General features: G+C 41.4%; 2 protein-coding genes across 2 annotated transcripts; one reads left to right on the top strand and one right to left on the bottom strand.

Annotated features, from left to right (window-relative positions):
* Positions 1-2: 2 nt before the first annotated feature.
* On the bottom strand, positions 3-4,848 carry crfb16 (cytokine receptor family member B16). The gene is made up of 7 exons (XM_062524734.1): positions 4,503-4,848; positions 3,522-3,645; positions 3,015-3,205; positions 2,418-2,539; positions 1,819-1,969; positions 1,070-1,221; positions 3-886 (listed from the first exon to the last, which is right to left on the bottom strand). The coding sequence occupies exons 1-7, from the start codon at positions 4,564-4,566 to the stop codon at positions 770-772; spliced, it is 921 nt and encodes a 306-aa protein (XP_062380718.1). The 5' UTR covers positions 4,567-4,848; the 3' UTR covers positions 3-769.
* Positions 4,849-10,550: 5,702 nt separating this feature from the next.
* On the top strand, positions 10,551-13,622 carry cldn15la (claudin 15-like a). Its single transcript, XM_062524770.1, has 5 exons — positions 10,551-10,903; positions 12,446-12,610; positions 12,740-12,821; positions 12,961-13,071; positions 13,263-13,622. Exons 1-5 carry the CDS (start codon positions 10,687-10,689, stop codon positions 13,339-13,341), a joined length of 654 nt encoding a protein of 217 aa, XP_062380754.1. The 5' UTR covers positions 10,551-10,686; the 3' UTR covers positions 13,342-13,622.
* Positions 13,623-14,281: the final 659 nt, after the last annotated feature.

The raw sequence follows: 14,281 nt of genomic DNA, 5'->3' as shown, positions 1-14,281 counted from the left end.
TCAACTGAACGTGCTCAGAGTTATTGTCAGCAATGACATTTAAGGAATTATTGTTTATCACTTAAATTCTCAAGACTTGACACGTTCCTCCTTTTCCTCATTCTATGAGACCTATAGATCTATAGAGCCCCTGGAAGTCCAAAAGTATCGCAAAGGAGTGTCAAATTATTGTGAGATTAAAAGTAGTTTACTGAAGTCCTCACCATGACCCATAGGGGGCTCTGTACTGGTAATAATGCTTCACACATAGTCACAGCTCAGCACAACTGTGCTCAGTATCAGTCAACCCGTAGAAGGGCCTCCCTCACCAGATCTGGAAGGATTTTTCTCGTCAAATTCTGTGTCTGTTTCTCACCAAGGTCTTCATTTGTTCACGTAATATGATCTACAAGAAAAATCAGACCTGTTTCTTTCTGTACAGTTTCTATGAAACACACAAAATCGGATTGTCCAAGAAGTAGATCTCCATTAGTTACATACATCATCGATCAAAGTGTCAGTAGCCACAGGAGCAATTACTTGGCGGTCATCCCCCTCAAGTTCAAGTAAAACTGGCTTTGGTGACGAGAGGAGTCGTGCATACATGTATGCTTACGGTTGGGTATTTAAGTTTCTCAGCCAGGTATGTGGACATTCCATACAGTCTATACATTTTTCGTTTTCTTTTTTACATCTGGCGTTTTTCCTCCGAGTGTGTTTCATCCAACATCATTTATGAGGTCCAGCTGGTCAGATTCTTGGAAGGTCTTGGACAGTCCCAAATGGGTCATTAGCTTCGGAGCTGCTCCTGGTCAGATTTTGGCAGAGAGGGCAGAGATAGTAATGGTCCCCCGAGTGACTTGTGTGGTTCCAGTAACATGGGGGTGGTGACAGGCCAGTCGTCAACCTAAAGAAATGCATGATGAAGTCAGATCCCTTATCCAGAAATGCCCTCCCTTCATCTGTCAACACTGTAACTTACATTTATCAACCATTGAGTAGCATTTCAATGTGAATGTGCAACAGATGCATTTAACTGTGTGTGTGCGTGCGTGCGTGCGTGCGTGCGTGCGTGTTTGTGCATGCTTACCAGGACAGATGGCAGTGGCTCTTTATGAAAGCAGGTGTTTTGTACCACCAACCTCCTGTATTTGCTGGCCCAGCCCAGTAGACATGCCAGAGCTATGGTTATTGCCAAAACACTGGTCACCGCCACAGGGATCTGCCATGGCCTTTGGGGACCTTCATTTGAGGCACAACAAAATAGTGATTAAGAACTTACAGAAGCCAAATATCTATTGACAAGACAATATATGTCAAACTCAAGGGCCGCGCAAATGTGGCCTTCCGCGTCATTTTACGTGGCCCGCGAGAGCTTAAAAAGTCTGATGCAGTTTTTGCGTATGGCAATACAACGCATGCGAACAACGTATAAGAGCAGCATTTAATGGCGTGCTGTCCAAAACAAAAAGTTGGAATGCTTGAGTCCCTGATGATGAAGGCTTGATGCTGAAACGCTATTTAATAAAATGAGCACACAATGTACTAAATTGTGCGCAAAATCTAGTAAAATGAGACCACAATTTAGTAAAATAAGCTCACAATTTGCTGAAATAGACACGCATTCTCTCAGTATACAAAAACATCTTGCGATGGCACCTTCTGGGCTCCATAATATTGTCTTTGCAATATTATCAATTCAAATGTAGGCTTTACATGATTTGGAAATCCTTGCTTGTCATCTTTCAAGTCGAGTAGGATTGCAGACATCTTGAGTAAGAATATAGAGACTAATCTGAGTGCACAGTTTAAGAGTGATAGATGCGACGGTTCACTCACTGGGAACGGAGACACACTGGATGCCAGTGCTGGTGCTCCGGTGGCTGCCCTCCACTTCAGCCTGGGCCTGCAGGCAGTAGATGGCCCCCTGCCTCAGGCCTGGAAACGTGTGACTGAGGTGCTGAACGCCCACCACCTCCTCTTTAGTTGTCTGTCAAACAAGTTCAACAACAATGTCAGGCCAGTTAAACCTCACCATTCTGGAGCTTCAACTAAAGGGAGAGTGTTGGTTATTCTATGTGCATAGTGCAGACTAAACAGGGGTCATTCTCGTATGCCCTACAAACGTTTAATACAAACCAGCAAACAAAGGGAAGTTCTCCGCCCTTCTGCAGTAGTGCGACTATCTGGTGCAACCAGGCCAGGACAGAGGCGCATGAAGAAAGAGGAATGCCGGTGCAACACAGATGTCTTCTTTAAGATTTATTTAAAAGGTGCAAAACATGACTAACGTTTCGATGTTACAAACGTCTTCATCAGAGTCCTTTTTAATACCAACCATTGCAGTCAGCTGCCTTATTCGGATGTTCAAATAGAATTTATAGGTGAGCCCATGTGTGACATGGCAAGAAATGTTAAGGGTGAACGACTGAACTTACGTTATAGTCTTCTCCTTGTTCCCACATGGTCAGTGTGACTGTCATGGTCAGAGACCGGGGACCAATATACACATGCACAGCATCTCCTGTCACCTTCACATCCATGATGATGGCAATAATTGCTGACAGAGGAAAGAATATGTAAAAAAATGCAACACTGCCATATTTCCTATACATTATTATGGTCATCACAACATTAAGGTCAGCGTCACATTTTCATTTCAGCTGATTAGACTATTCAAGTCATATTGTGGCCTTACATTAAGCTGAGAGATTGTTCTATTTTTTCTTTAGAGAGCTTTATTTATTTATTTATTTATTTATTAAATACATATTTTCTTTCTTTTATTTTCTTTCTACTTATTTTATGCATTGTTTAAGACCTATGTATCCGCGGGCCCCCTTTATCAACCGTCCTGCCCCAACCTGACTTCTTCCAATGTAAAGCGTTTTGGGTCAACTCCTGTTGTATTTAAATGTGCTATATAAATAAACGTAACTTGGCTTGACTTGACATTAAGATGAGAGATTTATTTGTCATCTCACACCAAACAAGAGCAGAAGAACACAGAGCAAAAGGTGGCAGCAGGGCCTTACTGTTTCTCCTGTTGAAAGTAGCATTGAGTGCCGTCCACTCTGAATGATGTCCGTCGCACTCAGCCCTCACGCGGATGCTGTAGTCTGAATCTGAGGCCAGATCAGCGGTCAGGTCACACTCGGGACGCAGGGTGCTTTGGCATTCCATGGCCTCCTCCCACGTCCCGTTCTTAAAAAGCAGCTCCCACTCACTGTTGAGAAAGTGACAGTCATTGGAAAACACAGCTGATGATATTTTCACACCATGATGTGTCAAAATTGTTTTTTTAAACCAAAAAAAAAAATTAAACTGTGTTTCTAACTACTGTGAACACATGTCACTGCAAAGTGACTCATTGTAGAAGCATAGGTGTTGCCTGCCACCAATTTTAGTTTACCAACACACCCTAACAGCAGTTTCACTTCAAGTGACACTCCAAAGTATTTTTTTTGGCGTGTGGTTTCGCAACTCTAATGTGCAGGCTGGAATCATGCCAGTGAGAGCATTCTGCCCTGTTCATCACCCACCCCTGGAACTGGACGGAGTAGTGCGCATCGGCGCAGAATGTCCCGGGGGCACTCCAGCGCAGCAGGTGCCTCATGTTAACCGACTCCATGGTGACATTCCAGGGCGCTGACAGACGTGAAGCACCTGAGAAATGAGTAATAGATCCTTTATATTACACGGCCCATGAAGCAGTGCCAACGCAATATTACAGGCTCCTTTAAACCGGAGCTGTGGTTCAAATCAAGGTTGCGCTGTCCGTATTATGTGAAATATGATGTGTGGTGTCACACTGATATCCTGTTACACTGCGCTCACCAATGCAGCAATTTCAGTCATTTCAGTTGCAAGATTTCTTGTTCTTGCCAAATCAAAGCCATGGAAAGTGATATGAAGCACTTGACATAATCAAACATGAGTATAACAACTACCACCTCTTTTGCTCTGTTCATACATCAGTTTACTGTATGCCATATAACACAATTGGGAGCATGTACTCAATGTCTGGAATGGATATAGATGTACTTTTTCATTCTTTAGTTAAAGGACTATTATGGTGGTACTACTAGTATATGGTGGCACTGTGGTATTCGTTATTCAAAGACTGAAAAGAGGTTCTGGATGACCAGAATGACTGTGCCAGGCTCCTTGTGCGTCACTGCAAGTCTCTACCTGAAGCACAGGTCTTAATCAAACACTCCACGAGGCTTTGTCCTGTATAGGCATGTGATACGTTTACAATAGAAGGCTATAGTAGTAGTACTGAAGGTATGTGATAACAAGACAATAACCATATTAGCATAAACATGGTGGTAGATGGTGAAATGTAACGGCATGATTAATGTTGTCAAGAGATCTGTTTACATTTTACTACAATGATGGTTTGACCTTTAGTTTACAGTAGTTCAGTAGTTCACCTCTAGAAATTACAACCCTATCTGCCTACAGTGATTTTAAATCCAGTCGTCTAATGATAAGCACAGCTTATATTTCACAACACTCACTGTTTATTGTGATGTGGAGGACCAGTAAAAGCACCTTGCTGATGACATTGTTTCCTTGAAGCATCACCTTCCAGCTGCCTTCCGTCCCTCTTGTCTGAGTCCTGCGTCAGTCTGGAGCCTTCTCTCAGGCCGGTCCAGAACACGTCTCATCTCCCTCTCCTCAACAGATGAGAAGTGTGAGATTGAACCGTCTCATCCCCTTGAATGGAAAAGACGTGTGGCGTAAAATGTATTTGACTGTTTCCCGTAGTTGTCACAAGAATTCCTGGTGTGGTTGGAGGTGCTTCTGGGGAGGCTTGTTGTGATGCCAGTATTTTTCCGAATGTAACCGCTCAGTAGTCTTGGCTGCAATGTAATGCCTCTGTGGTTATTGTAGTTGTGGTTCCATATGAACGAGGAGATGGGTGGGGAATATCCAGTCTAACCAGTTATTGGAACATCATTTCACTCTCTGCTTCTTTTAAGTGCTTTTGTGTTTGTGCGTATTACTGGAGATCCTGCTGTGGGGGAAGAGTGACAGGTTTGTTATCTATCATTATCAGGCAACTCATAATGCTGACTAATAATAATAATAATAATATCACAACCACTAATCTGACTAAGTAAATTAAAATTTGACTATACTGTAAGAGAAAATCCACTCTAACAAAATGATATACACTGAGAGAGAAAATATATGACTTTTTATATGACAAAACCCAACAAAAACGTGAATGCTATTTGGCCTAATCCATGATTACAAATTAGCCCCATAACTTAATACATAAAAAAAGTAAAAAAACAAACAACGTACAAAGTCCTTGACAGTGTACAGATTCAGTGAGCACAACCTGGCCATTGAACATGGAATGTGAAAGCAAGCTGGGCTGCCTATAGATGGCAGGCTGTGCCCTCACTGTAATAATAGTGCAGTTGAAACAGAGCTGTATTTCCTCACTGAGGTCATTAAGTGCAGCAAAGTAATATCTGCCCATAGTTCACAGAACAGAATTCACAGAATCATTTCAGTTTTTTAGTATTACTATTATTGATAATCGTGTCATTATCATTAACATTATTACTGCTGTTATTTTACTCTTCGTAATGCTTTGCCAATATTGTACAATCATGCCAATACATCTCATTGAATTGAACTGAATTGAACTGAGTAGCCTGTCCTGTCACCATGTCCATGTGAATACAGTGCTGTGAAAAAGTATCTTCCCCATAACTAATTTGACTAATATAAGACAGAGACAATGGCCGGGTTTCCCAGATTAGTTTAGAAGCTCTTAAGTGCTAAGAACTCTTTGGAGCGATCTAAGAACGTTCTAATAACGCTCCTAAGAATTTCTTAGTACTTAAGAGCTTCTTAACGAATCTGGGAAACGTGGCCAATGTGAGTCAAATACTATGCAGCTTTTGAATAATATTTTCTTTTATTGAAGTTGAGTTATTTAAAACCTACTGTATATCACCCATGTGAAAAAGTGATTGCCTGCCTAAACCCATTAACTGATTGAGCCGCCCTTGGCAGCAACAACAGCAATCAAAACAACTCACTTACAGTACATTGCCGCAGAGGAATTTTGGCCCACTCTTGTTTGCCAAATTGTTTTAATTCTGCCACATTCAAAGGTTTTCAAGCATGAATTGCCTGTTTATGGTCATGCCGACACGGCATCTCAATCGGTCAGGACTTTGACAAGGCCAATCCAAAACCTTAAATTGGTTACCCAGGCCCTGAAGCAGCAAATCAGCCCAAGATCGTCACACTACCACCACCACCGTGTTTGATTGTTGGTATGATGCTCTTATTGTACAATGTTGTGTAGCTTTATGCCAGATGTAATGACACCAGTGTCTTCCAAAAAGTTACATTTTTGACTCATCACTACACTTTCTAGGCAACTTCACATTGCCAGACTGATGTTGAGATTCAACAGGGTTGGCAGTAATCATACTTGGGTGTGTCTAGTGATGTTGAACCCAGTTGTCACTTGTCAGTTAAATTGGGTTAATTGGTTCATTTAGTAACTAAGTGGGCAATTACTTTTTCACATAGAGCCAGGTAGGGTTCAATAGTTTTTTCGCTTTGATAAATGAAATCATTTAAAAGCGGCATTTTGTGTTTACTTGGGCTATCTTATTGTATATCTTAATATTTAAATCAGTTTGATTATCTGAAACATTTTAGTGTGACAAATATGCAACAATAATGGAAATCAGGAAGGGGGCAAACACTTTTTCACAACACTATGTGATCATCATCAAAGCACCTTATGTGCGATGATATTTACCTTTGCATCCAATGGGGGGAAGAGGTTACTGTAATCAGGTCTCTCTATGTCTGTCTGTCTGTCTGTCTGTTTTGTGTGTGTGTGTGTGTGTGTGTGTGTGTGTGTGTGTGTGTGTGTGTGTGTGTGTGTGTGTGTGTGTGTGTGTGTGTGTGTGTGTGTGTGTGTGTGTGTGTGTGTGTGTGTGTGTGTCTCTGCCTCTCACTCCATGTACAGAAATGCCGCAATAGGGGAGGACATTCTCTGTTTCACTGTTAAGGCCAGACTACAGGTGTTACCAACCAGATACAACCTAGCACTATGGTACCCTGCAAATCACCATCCACACTGCATAATGCATTCTAACTCTGACCACCTTGAATCCGTTGCTCACATTGTAAATGGTTGTAGTATGTACAAAGGACTCTACACATCACGCCATGACCGTATTGTCGATATCATTGCCAGCTCTGTTCAAGATACATTTTCAAACAATATGCCTATGTACAAACACTCACGCGTATCACCGGACTGGTTCAACAGCTCTGATGATGTGTTTAGTAACATCCCTAACACCCCTGATGTTGTGCTTGTGGATACAGATAGTAAGGAGGTACTAGTCCTTGAAATAGGTTGTGTTTATGATCTGTACATGGACATAGCCTTTCTTGAAAAAATGACTAAATACCAACCCCTCCTTGCAAAGATCAGTGACTATACATGTAAGTTTGTGGTGTTGATATTTGGCAGCCTGGGACATGTCCACAAACTGACAATCATTGGACTAAGACTGGCAGGGCTATCAAAAGGAAAGTCTAAACAACTGGCAAAATTCTGTTCCATATCAGCTGTGATGGGCAGTCTTGCTGTGTGGCGTAGGCGATGTTTTATGTACCCTTGAATGCCAAAGCTGTATTTTCTCTGATAATATTTGAATCCTTTCTGTAAAGAAATTTGATTGGCGGATTCAAATAAAGAAATCAAATGTGTGTGTGTGTGTGTGTGTGTGTGTGTGTGTGTGTGTGTGTGTGTGTGTGTGTGTGTGGGTGGGTGGGTGTGTGTATCCAATAACTTAACTGAAAAGCTTCTGCTACGATTTACCATACATTTACAGATGAGTGTATGAATGCTGGAATTTGGTTTCACTGTTTCTAACACTGTGAGGCAGGCTGAGGTTGGCAGTTGCCTGATTGCTCTTGTTTCTGTTGTGTGTGGGAGTTGTGTGTGTTGGGCGGAGGTGGGCTGGGGTGAGCAGGTTGGTGTCATTTCACAGAAATGTACTTACCAATACACACACTGTTATGCCACACTGAGACAAGCTGGACCGTGTTGAGGTACATGTCACATTTGATGCTGGCATAAACCTCTCCCAGCAGAAGTTGGTAGAGAGTTGAGTGAGATAATGGAGGTGGTTATCCAACAGACACCGACTGAAGGGGGGAGAGAGAGAAAGAGAGAGAGATAGATAGATCGAGAGAGAGAGAGAGAGAGAGAGAGAGAGAGAGAGTATCAGCTTATTGCACCCGAGCAGAGAAGCACAGATCTATCTGTGTGCAGACTTTGGACTTTCATGATGATCAACCATTAACTAGGCCATAAAGTCATCATATCATAAAGGGCCTTCCTTATGTCTAAACACACTTACCCAGAAACCTATAACAAGACTGAAACTATTGGATCAGCAGGGGTGTTTTCAGTGATCAGGATATGACAGGCTATTATTAAGAGGTCTACCAAAACCATGATATGAAACAGATGGACGGGGTAGAACTATCTGCTGTCTGTTTTCTGTATGAGGTGCATTGCATTTTCCTGTTTATTATGGCTGTATCTTTGACACGGAAATCTTCAAGTCATGACACGTTTCCCATAAGAACATAAGTAACAATGTTTGGTCATGCCTTTTGAATTAGCTGTTAAAAAATGTCATCAGGACTGGACATAAGTCTTCTAACAAATAGATTAAACAGCAACATATGAAATGCCTAATAATCCTTATTAGGCATGCAGGTGTTATTGTAGGCCAAATAGGCAGGTCCATGCAATCAGGAAGTCCTTCTCATAGGTTTCCTTGCTGAGGTCAATGCAGTTTCTTTTTAATATGGCGCAATCTTAGTCACCCACTCTCTGTCACCATCATCCAGTTTCACTCTGGAAATCTGTGATTAAAGGCGCAGTCAGTGATTCTGCACAGTCTCAAGCACATTGTCTGCACAGTCTCAAGCACATTGTTTTTGTCACATTCAGCACTCATCTCCTCACGATTCACTGGCTGCCCATTCCAAGAGTAAACTGTAAACTAGCTGCCCATTCCAAGAGTAAACTGTAAACTAGCTGCCAAAGAGTAAACTGTAACTGATGTTCATTTTCTCAATAAGACAGTATCAAAACCACTTAATGGATTTGACTTGAGGATGTATGCTATGACAGACGTAAAGACTTCCCCAATGTGAAACAGAGTAATGTTTTCTCGACCAAGTTAAAGGTGCTCTAAGCAATGTTGGGTAACGTCACTTCTGTTGACGTTCTAAAACAGAGAGCTAGCACGCCACTCCCTCCCCCTCCCTCCCGTGCGATTGAAACTCTCCTATACGCACAGATATTGACTGGACACTGTTTGTTATGTTTCGAGCTGCAGATTGCGCCAGTTTGTTTTTGTTGCAGTTCAGTTTAAGAAGAGGCTGACCTGTTCAATTTGTTGTATCTTTCATTGGTTACAGAAAATTATGCTGGGTATTGTAGTAATTCAAAAAGGCCTACTGTATGTACTAATGAGCAGAAAAACATTGTGAACACTGCGTGTACTGTAGTGTGTGAAGGTTGAAACTGTACATGAATGTGTTTAATTTCAACCTGTTATGAAAATGTGTCTTCATACACACAGGATTGTAGCCTACTCTAGAGAAGGGCCATCTGAACACAGCAAGTGTTAGCGGTCAGAGAAACGCTCTAAGCTATTTATTTGACAAAACAGGGTTTGTAATAACCAGCAGTCTGTCAGTCTTGTTTTGCTGATTGCTGTTTGTCATCTGAAGAACTTGGCAGTTGCAGACAGTTATTGGGGTTGTGACCATAACTTCACATTTAAATTTGGTTAACAAGAAAATGAAACGTTAGAAACGTTTCCATGGCAACACTCAACAACATTTTGTAAGGTGGATTGATGTCACATCCCTGACTGGTTTGCCAAGATGTCAGCTGCTCCAGCCTCAGATTTTGCTCAATTTGGGTTAAATATTCTGTAGAATATACTGTACATACTGTATTGCATAGGCTTATAGACTTAGTCAGGCTGTGTCACTGAAGTATTGACAGTTCAAGTTTGTCTCAGCATGTGGTTTTCAGAGTGGCAATTTGGTCTCACAGTAAACTGGTTGGTGTGAGTTTTTCCACCACAGTAGCTGATTCTACTGTAGCAAAGCCTGCTTGTTATCAGTTGTATTGGTTTTACAAAGTTTCACCTTATATATTTTGATACCATAGTACATGAATCATTTCCTCTTTTCCACAGACCAAACACATGCACAAAAACATATATGTGGTGTTTCATATCCTATCATGAGCCCCCACCGCTGAATGGCCTAAAGATGATGTCAGGTGATCAATAGTTTCACACCCTCCTTCATCACCGACATCATGACCATGTTGGGAAAGGGGCCTTTGGGTGTGAACCAAGTTTATGACCCCCCGTAAAGAGTAAAGTCCTGCTGCTTCACAGAGACACATCATACAGTGAGCACTGCGGATCTCCTCAGTTCTGCCTCTGCTTGCACTGACCAAACAACGAGACCTCAACAAAGAGACTCCTTCTACTTGACAGATAAATTATATTTTAGAGGATTTTTTTGGCTCTTTGGATCTTTCTCTCCAACTTTGAGAGTACAGTATACAACTACAACTCTACCAGGTGTTGTTGTTTCATTGTAACCATGTCGACGGCGGTAGAGGCAGTTGGCTTCTTCATGAGTGTGGCCAGTTGGCTGATCATTGGGACTGCTTTGGGCAACGACTACTGGAAGGTGACCTCTTTCTCCGGGAGTGTGATCGTCTCCAGTCGGCAGTATGAGAACCTGTGGCATGCCTGTGCCGAGGACAGCTCTGGGGTGGCAAACTGTCGCGACTTTGAGTCCATGTTGGCACTGCCAGGTAAGAGCCAGAAGTGGGTCACCTGACCAATTACAATTGACCTCACAAAAGACAAACAATGAATGAGAGGGGAATTAAGCTTTGGTTTAAAATAGATTTTGAAAAACAACATACACAAATAAGACCATGTTTCTGTTTGACCTATAACTTTTGGTTTTGAAGGGCATTGCCAGCTTTCAGTTTCAAAGTGTAAAGATTATTAGTTCGGACTGAGGACTGTTTGCCAAAGGCGGACATTATCTCTTGAACATTCATTAACGGTTTTGCCGCCATTTTGTGTCATAGACTATAGTTTATAACACAATCATGGATTTTAAGACAAACATCGGAACATATGCAAATTAAATACTAAAATGTTGAACCATACGATGTTTAAGTGTCGCTTATTTGGGTAAACCCTCGTTATTTGCAATATAAAATAGTATAGGAAAGAGCTAGTATTGCAAAGAATAGGTCAAGTGTTTATGTCCTATTTTCTTTATTCAGATCACAGTAATTATTTTGTTTTTAATTTATTTATTTTTTTTTGTTCTGTGTTGTGTGTGTGTGTGTGTGTGTGTGTGTGTGTGTGTGTGTGTGTGTGTGTGTGTGTGTGATGTGTTTTAACATTTGTTTAGTATTTTCTTTTCTATACAGTATTATTATACTGACGTTTACCAATAAATAAAAATCCTAAAATCAGTTCTACTTAATTATACTTCCTCTATCATCTGAACCAAAGCCATAAGTAACAGATCTTATTGGAGTTACTTTCTCCATCAGAATCAGTTACACAGTCAATAGACAACAGATTGTCCAAATTGTGAAATTACTTGTCAAATTGTCATTGCTTGACATTTCTGACTAGATTCAGAAGTCAACACATTGTGCTGTGTGCCATCTTCTAGTTACTCTGTGCCTGAAATGTGAAAAGCTATTTGCTGAAAATTCACCTGAATGTGACCTGAAATGACTAAATGAGTCACAAGTCGCACATTCTAATTTTGAGATACACTTAGTTCAAAAAACATTTCCCTAAGTTTCATAGTGAAGGCAAGAATGTGAAGTGGCAAAAAGAATGATTCAAGTGGGCAACTTCTACTTTTACCTGCCTGTAAGCTTTACCTTCAATCACAATTTTCTCAAATGGCGGGAGGCCATAATTCAAAGTGCTGTATCTTGACAACAACTCAAGATATGAACTTTGACCGGGATATCTTTTAACGTTCATGGTGTCCTCTGTCCATTACATTTTGAATTTTGGGTCACTCTTTGGGTGACTCATTTTACAAGATCAGGTCACATATGTTCCTGGGTAAATCTTTTGTGCTTACCAAATAAAACAACCATCCCACAGTATACACTCATATGATGAATCCTACTTCTATTCTTCACAGCATCATCAGCCAGTAAAATACCTACAGTACCACCACACTCAACCACCACACTCTAAAAAAAGACTGCATGAATTTGAGATTGTCCAGTATGTGATCAACACTTGACTTTGTTTGGAACTGTTGAAGTTTGGGTTTATTAATTGCGGTGCATATCTCATATTCTCAGATTACGTCCAGGCGTGCCGTGCCCTGATGATCATCTCCCTACTGCTGTCCCTGTGCTCCATCGTCGTGTCCATCATGGGACTGAAGTGCATCAAGCTGGGCAGCACCACTGAACAGGGCAAGGCCAAGATCGCTGGCACCGGGGGTATCCTCTTCATTTTGGCAGGTGAGGGTCCCAAACTAACCAGGCCTCAATGGCACCACAGGAGTGCCAGGAGTCAAGGAGAGGGGAGCGAGGTTCACTAGCCGTCTCAGATCGATCTCAATATTTACATTGCCATTTGCTTTCCTGCAGGGGTGTGCGACATGGTGGCCATCAGCTGGTATGCCTCTCGTGTTGTCGAGGAATGGAACAACCCGTTCTATGGAGGTGTCAAGTGAGTATAGTGCACACTTTAGAATGTACATGTTTTCTTGAACAGTCATATGTCGCACGCATTTGAATTTTGCGATTGTAAATTTCATGAAATATTTGCATCAGCCTTGTCCGCTGACTGTGTGCGTGTTTGGTGGCAGGTTTGAGCCAGGCGCAGGGTTGTATATCGGCTGGGCTGGAGGCATCCTGTCCATAATAGGAGGAGCCATTATGTGCTGTGCCTGCAAGAGAGCTGGGTCTGGAACATCTGGGTGGGTTCCTCTGTTACAGAAACAGTGCTTTCAATACTTTAACACTGTAATGCTTCCTCACTAGCTATTTATGTAATTTAGAAATTAGTTAGACGATTTTACATTAAGGATTTTGTCTCTCGACATGGTCCTCATTCTGTGTATGTATAAATTTTCTTTCCAAATCTCACTCTCCTAATGTGTCTTCACAGAGGCTACCCTGGATCGGCAGGAAAGATCTACAAGCAAACCCCTGTGTCCGAATCTGGAACCAGAACAAACTATGTCTGAGGCGTTACAATGACATTCACACAACATCCTCTGCTGTTTATTTGTCTACATGTCAACCACTTCCGCTCTCTCTAGCATTAGTTCTTCTTTGAGAGATACCTCCTAAGTTTGCAAAAAGGAAGGCCACTAATCCATGGGCATCTTGGATATGATCTGTATTGCTTTAAAATAGCATTTTCTTAATAGTGCATGTTAATGGAAGTTTTTTTTTATTGTAGTAAATCTGTATTTTTTAAACATTGTATTGTATATCTGACCATAATTCCAGCTAATTTTCAACTTGTCTAAACAAACGAATAAATAATGAAATAATGAAATAAAATCTTTGTGATAAATGTTGTGTCGCATTTCTAAATGAACAACACTTTCACTTTCACACAAATAAACTGATTAGCATGCACATGCAGTACAATCTGTGTGGATTACGAGAAGCAACTGAGAGCCATGCATGAATAGATAGACCATTAATTCCCACTAACATAATGTTATGACAGCGTCCCATAATCCTCCAGCAGACCTCCCACACTGCTGACGCTGGGAGGAAAGGATTACAACTTAGTACATTCATCATTCTATATATATTTTATGTTTGTCTGTCTGTCTGTCTGCCTGTCTGTCTGTCTGTCTGTCTGTCTGTCTGTCTGCCTGTCTGTCTGTCTGTCTGTCTGTCTGTCTGTCTGTCTGTCTGTCTGTCTGTCTGTCTACAAGTGTGTCTGGGCATCTATATATTTATATTTAATAGTCTATCATTGGATCAGTGTTACTGCACATCAATCTGTTGATCAAAATGGCCCTAGAAGTAGAACAGACAATGGCTAATAAAGAGGGTTCCTAGTTCATGTCTGGCTTGTCCTGACAGTGAAGCCCAAAAGTCCTCTAGTGTTTGAAAATGAGTTGCCTATTCCACTGCCAAGGAGTATTTCATATGTGCAATTCCCGT

The sequence above is a fragment of the Sardina pilchardus genome, chromosome 2, assembly GCF_963854185.1.
Source record: "Sardina pilchardus chromosome 2, fSarPil1.1, whole genome shotgun sequence".
Lineage (NCBI taxonomy): Eukaryota > Metazoa > Chordata > Actinopteri > Clupeiformes > Clupeidae > Sardina > Sardina pilchardus.
The sequence above is the reverse complement of the archived record's forward strand: the minus strand, read 5'-3'. Positions and strand labels throughout refer to the sequence as shown.

Excerpts from the sequence above, each read along its gene's own strand:
- crfb16 (XM_062524734.1), bottom strand. The coding sequence starts at position 4,566 with ATGCTTCAAGGAAACAATGTCATCAGCAAGGTGCTTTTACTGGTCCTC. Across the intron at positions 3,206-3,521 it reads TACTCCGTCCAGTTCCAGGG|TGAGTGGGAGCTGCTTTTTA; the intron begins GTGGGTGATGAA and ends CTTTCTCAACAG. Across the intron at positions 887-1,069 it reads AGCCACTGCCATCTGTCCTG|GTTGACGACTGGCCTGTCAC; the intron begins GTAAGCATGCAC and ends GCATTTCTTTAG.
- cldn15la (XM_062524770.1), top strand. The coding sequence starts at position 10,687 with ATGTCGACGGCGGTAGAGGCAGTTGGCTTCTTCATGAGTGTGGCCAGT. Across the intron at positions 10,904-12,445 it reads GTCCATGTTGGCACTGCCAG|ATTACGTCCAGGCGTGCCGT; the intron begins GTAAGAGCCAGA and ends TCATATTCTCAG. Across the intron at positions 12,611-12,739 it reads TATCCTCTTCATTTTGGCAG|GGGTGTGCGACATGGTGGCC; the intron begins GTGAGGGTCCCA and ends GCTTTCCTGCAG.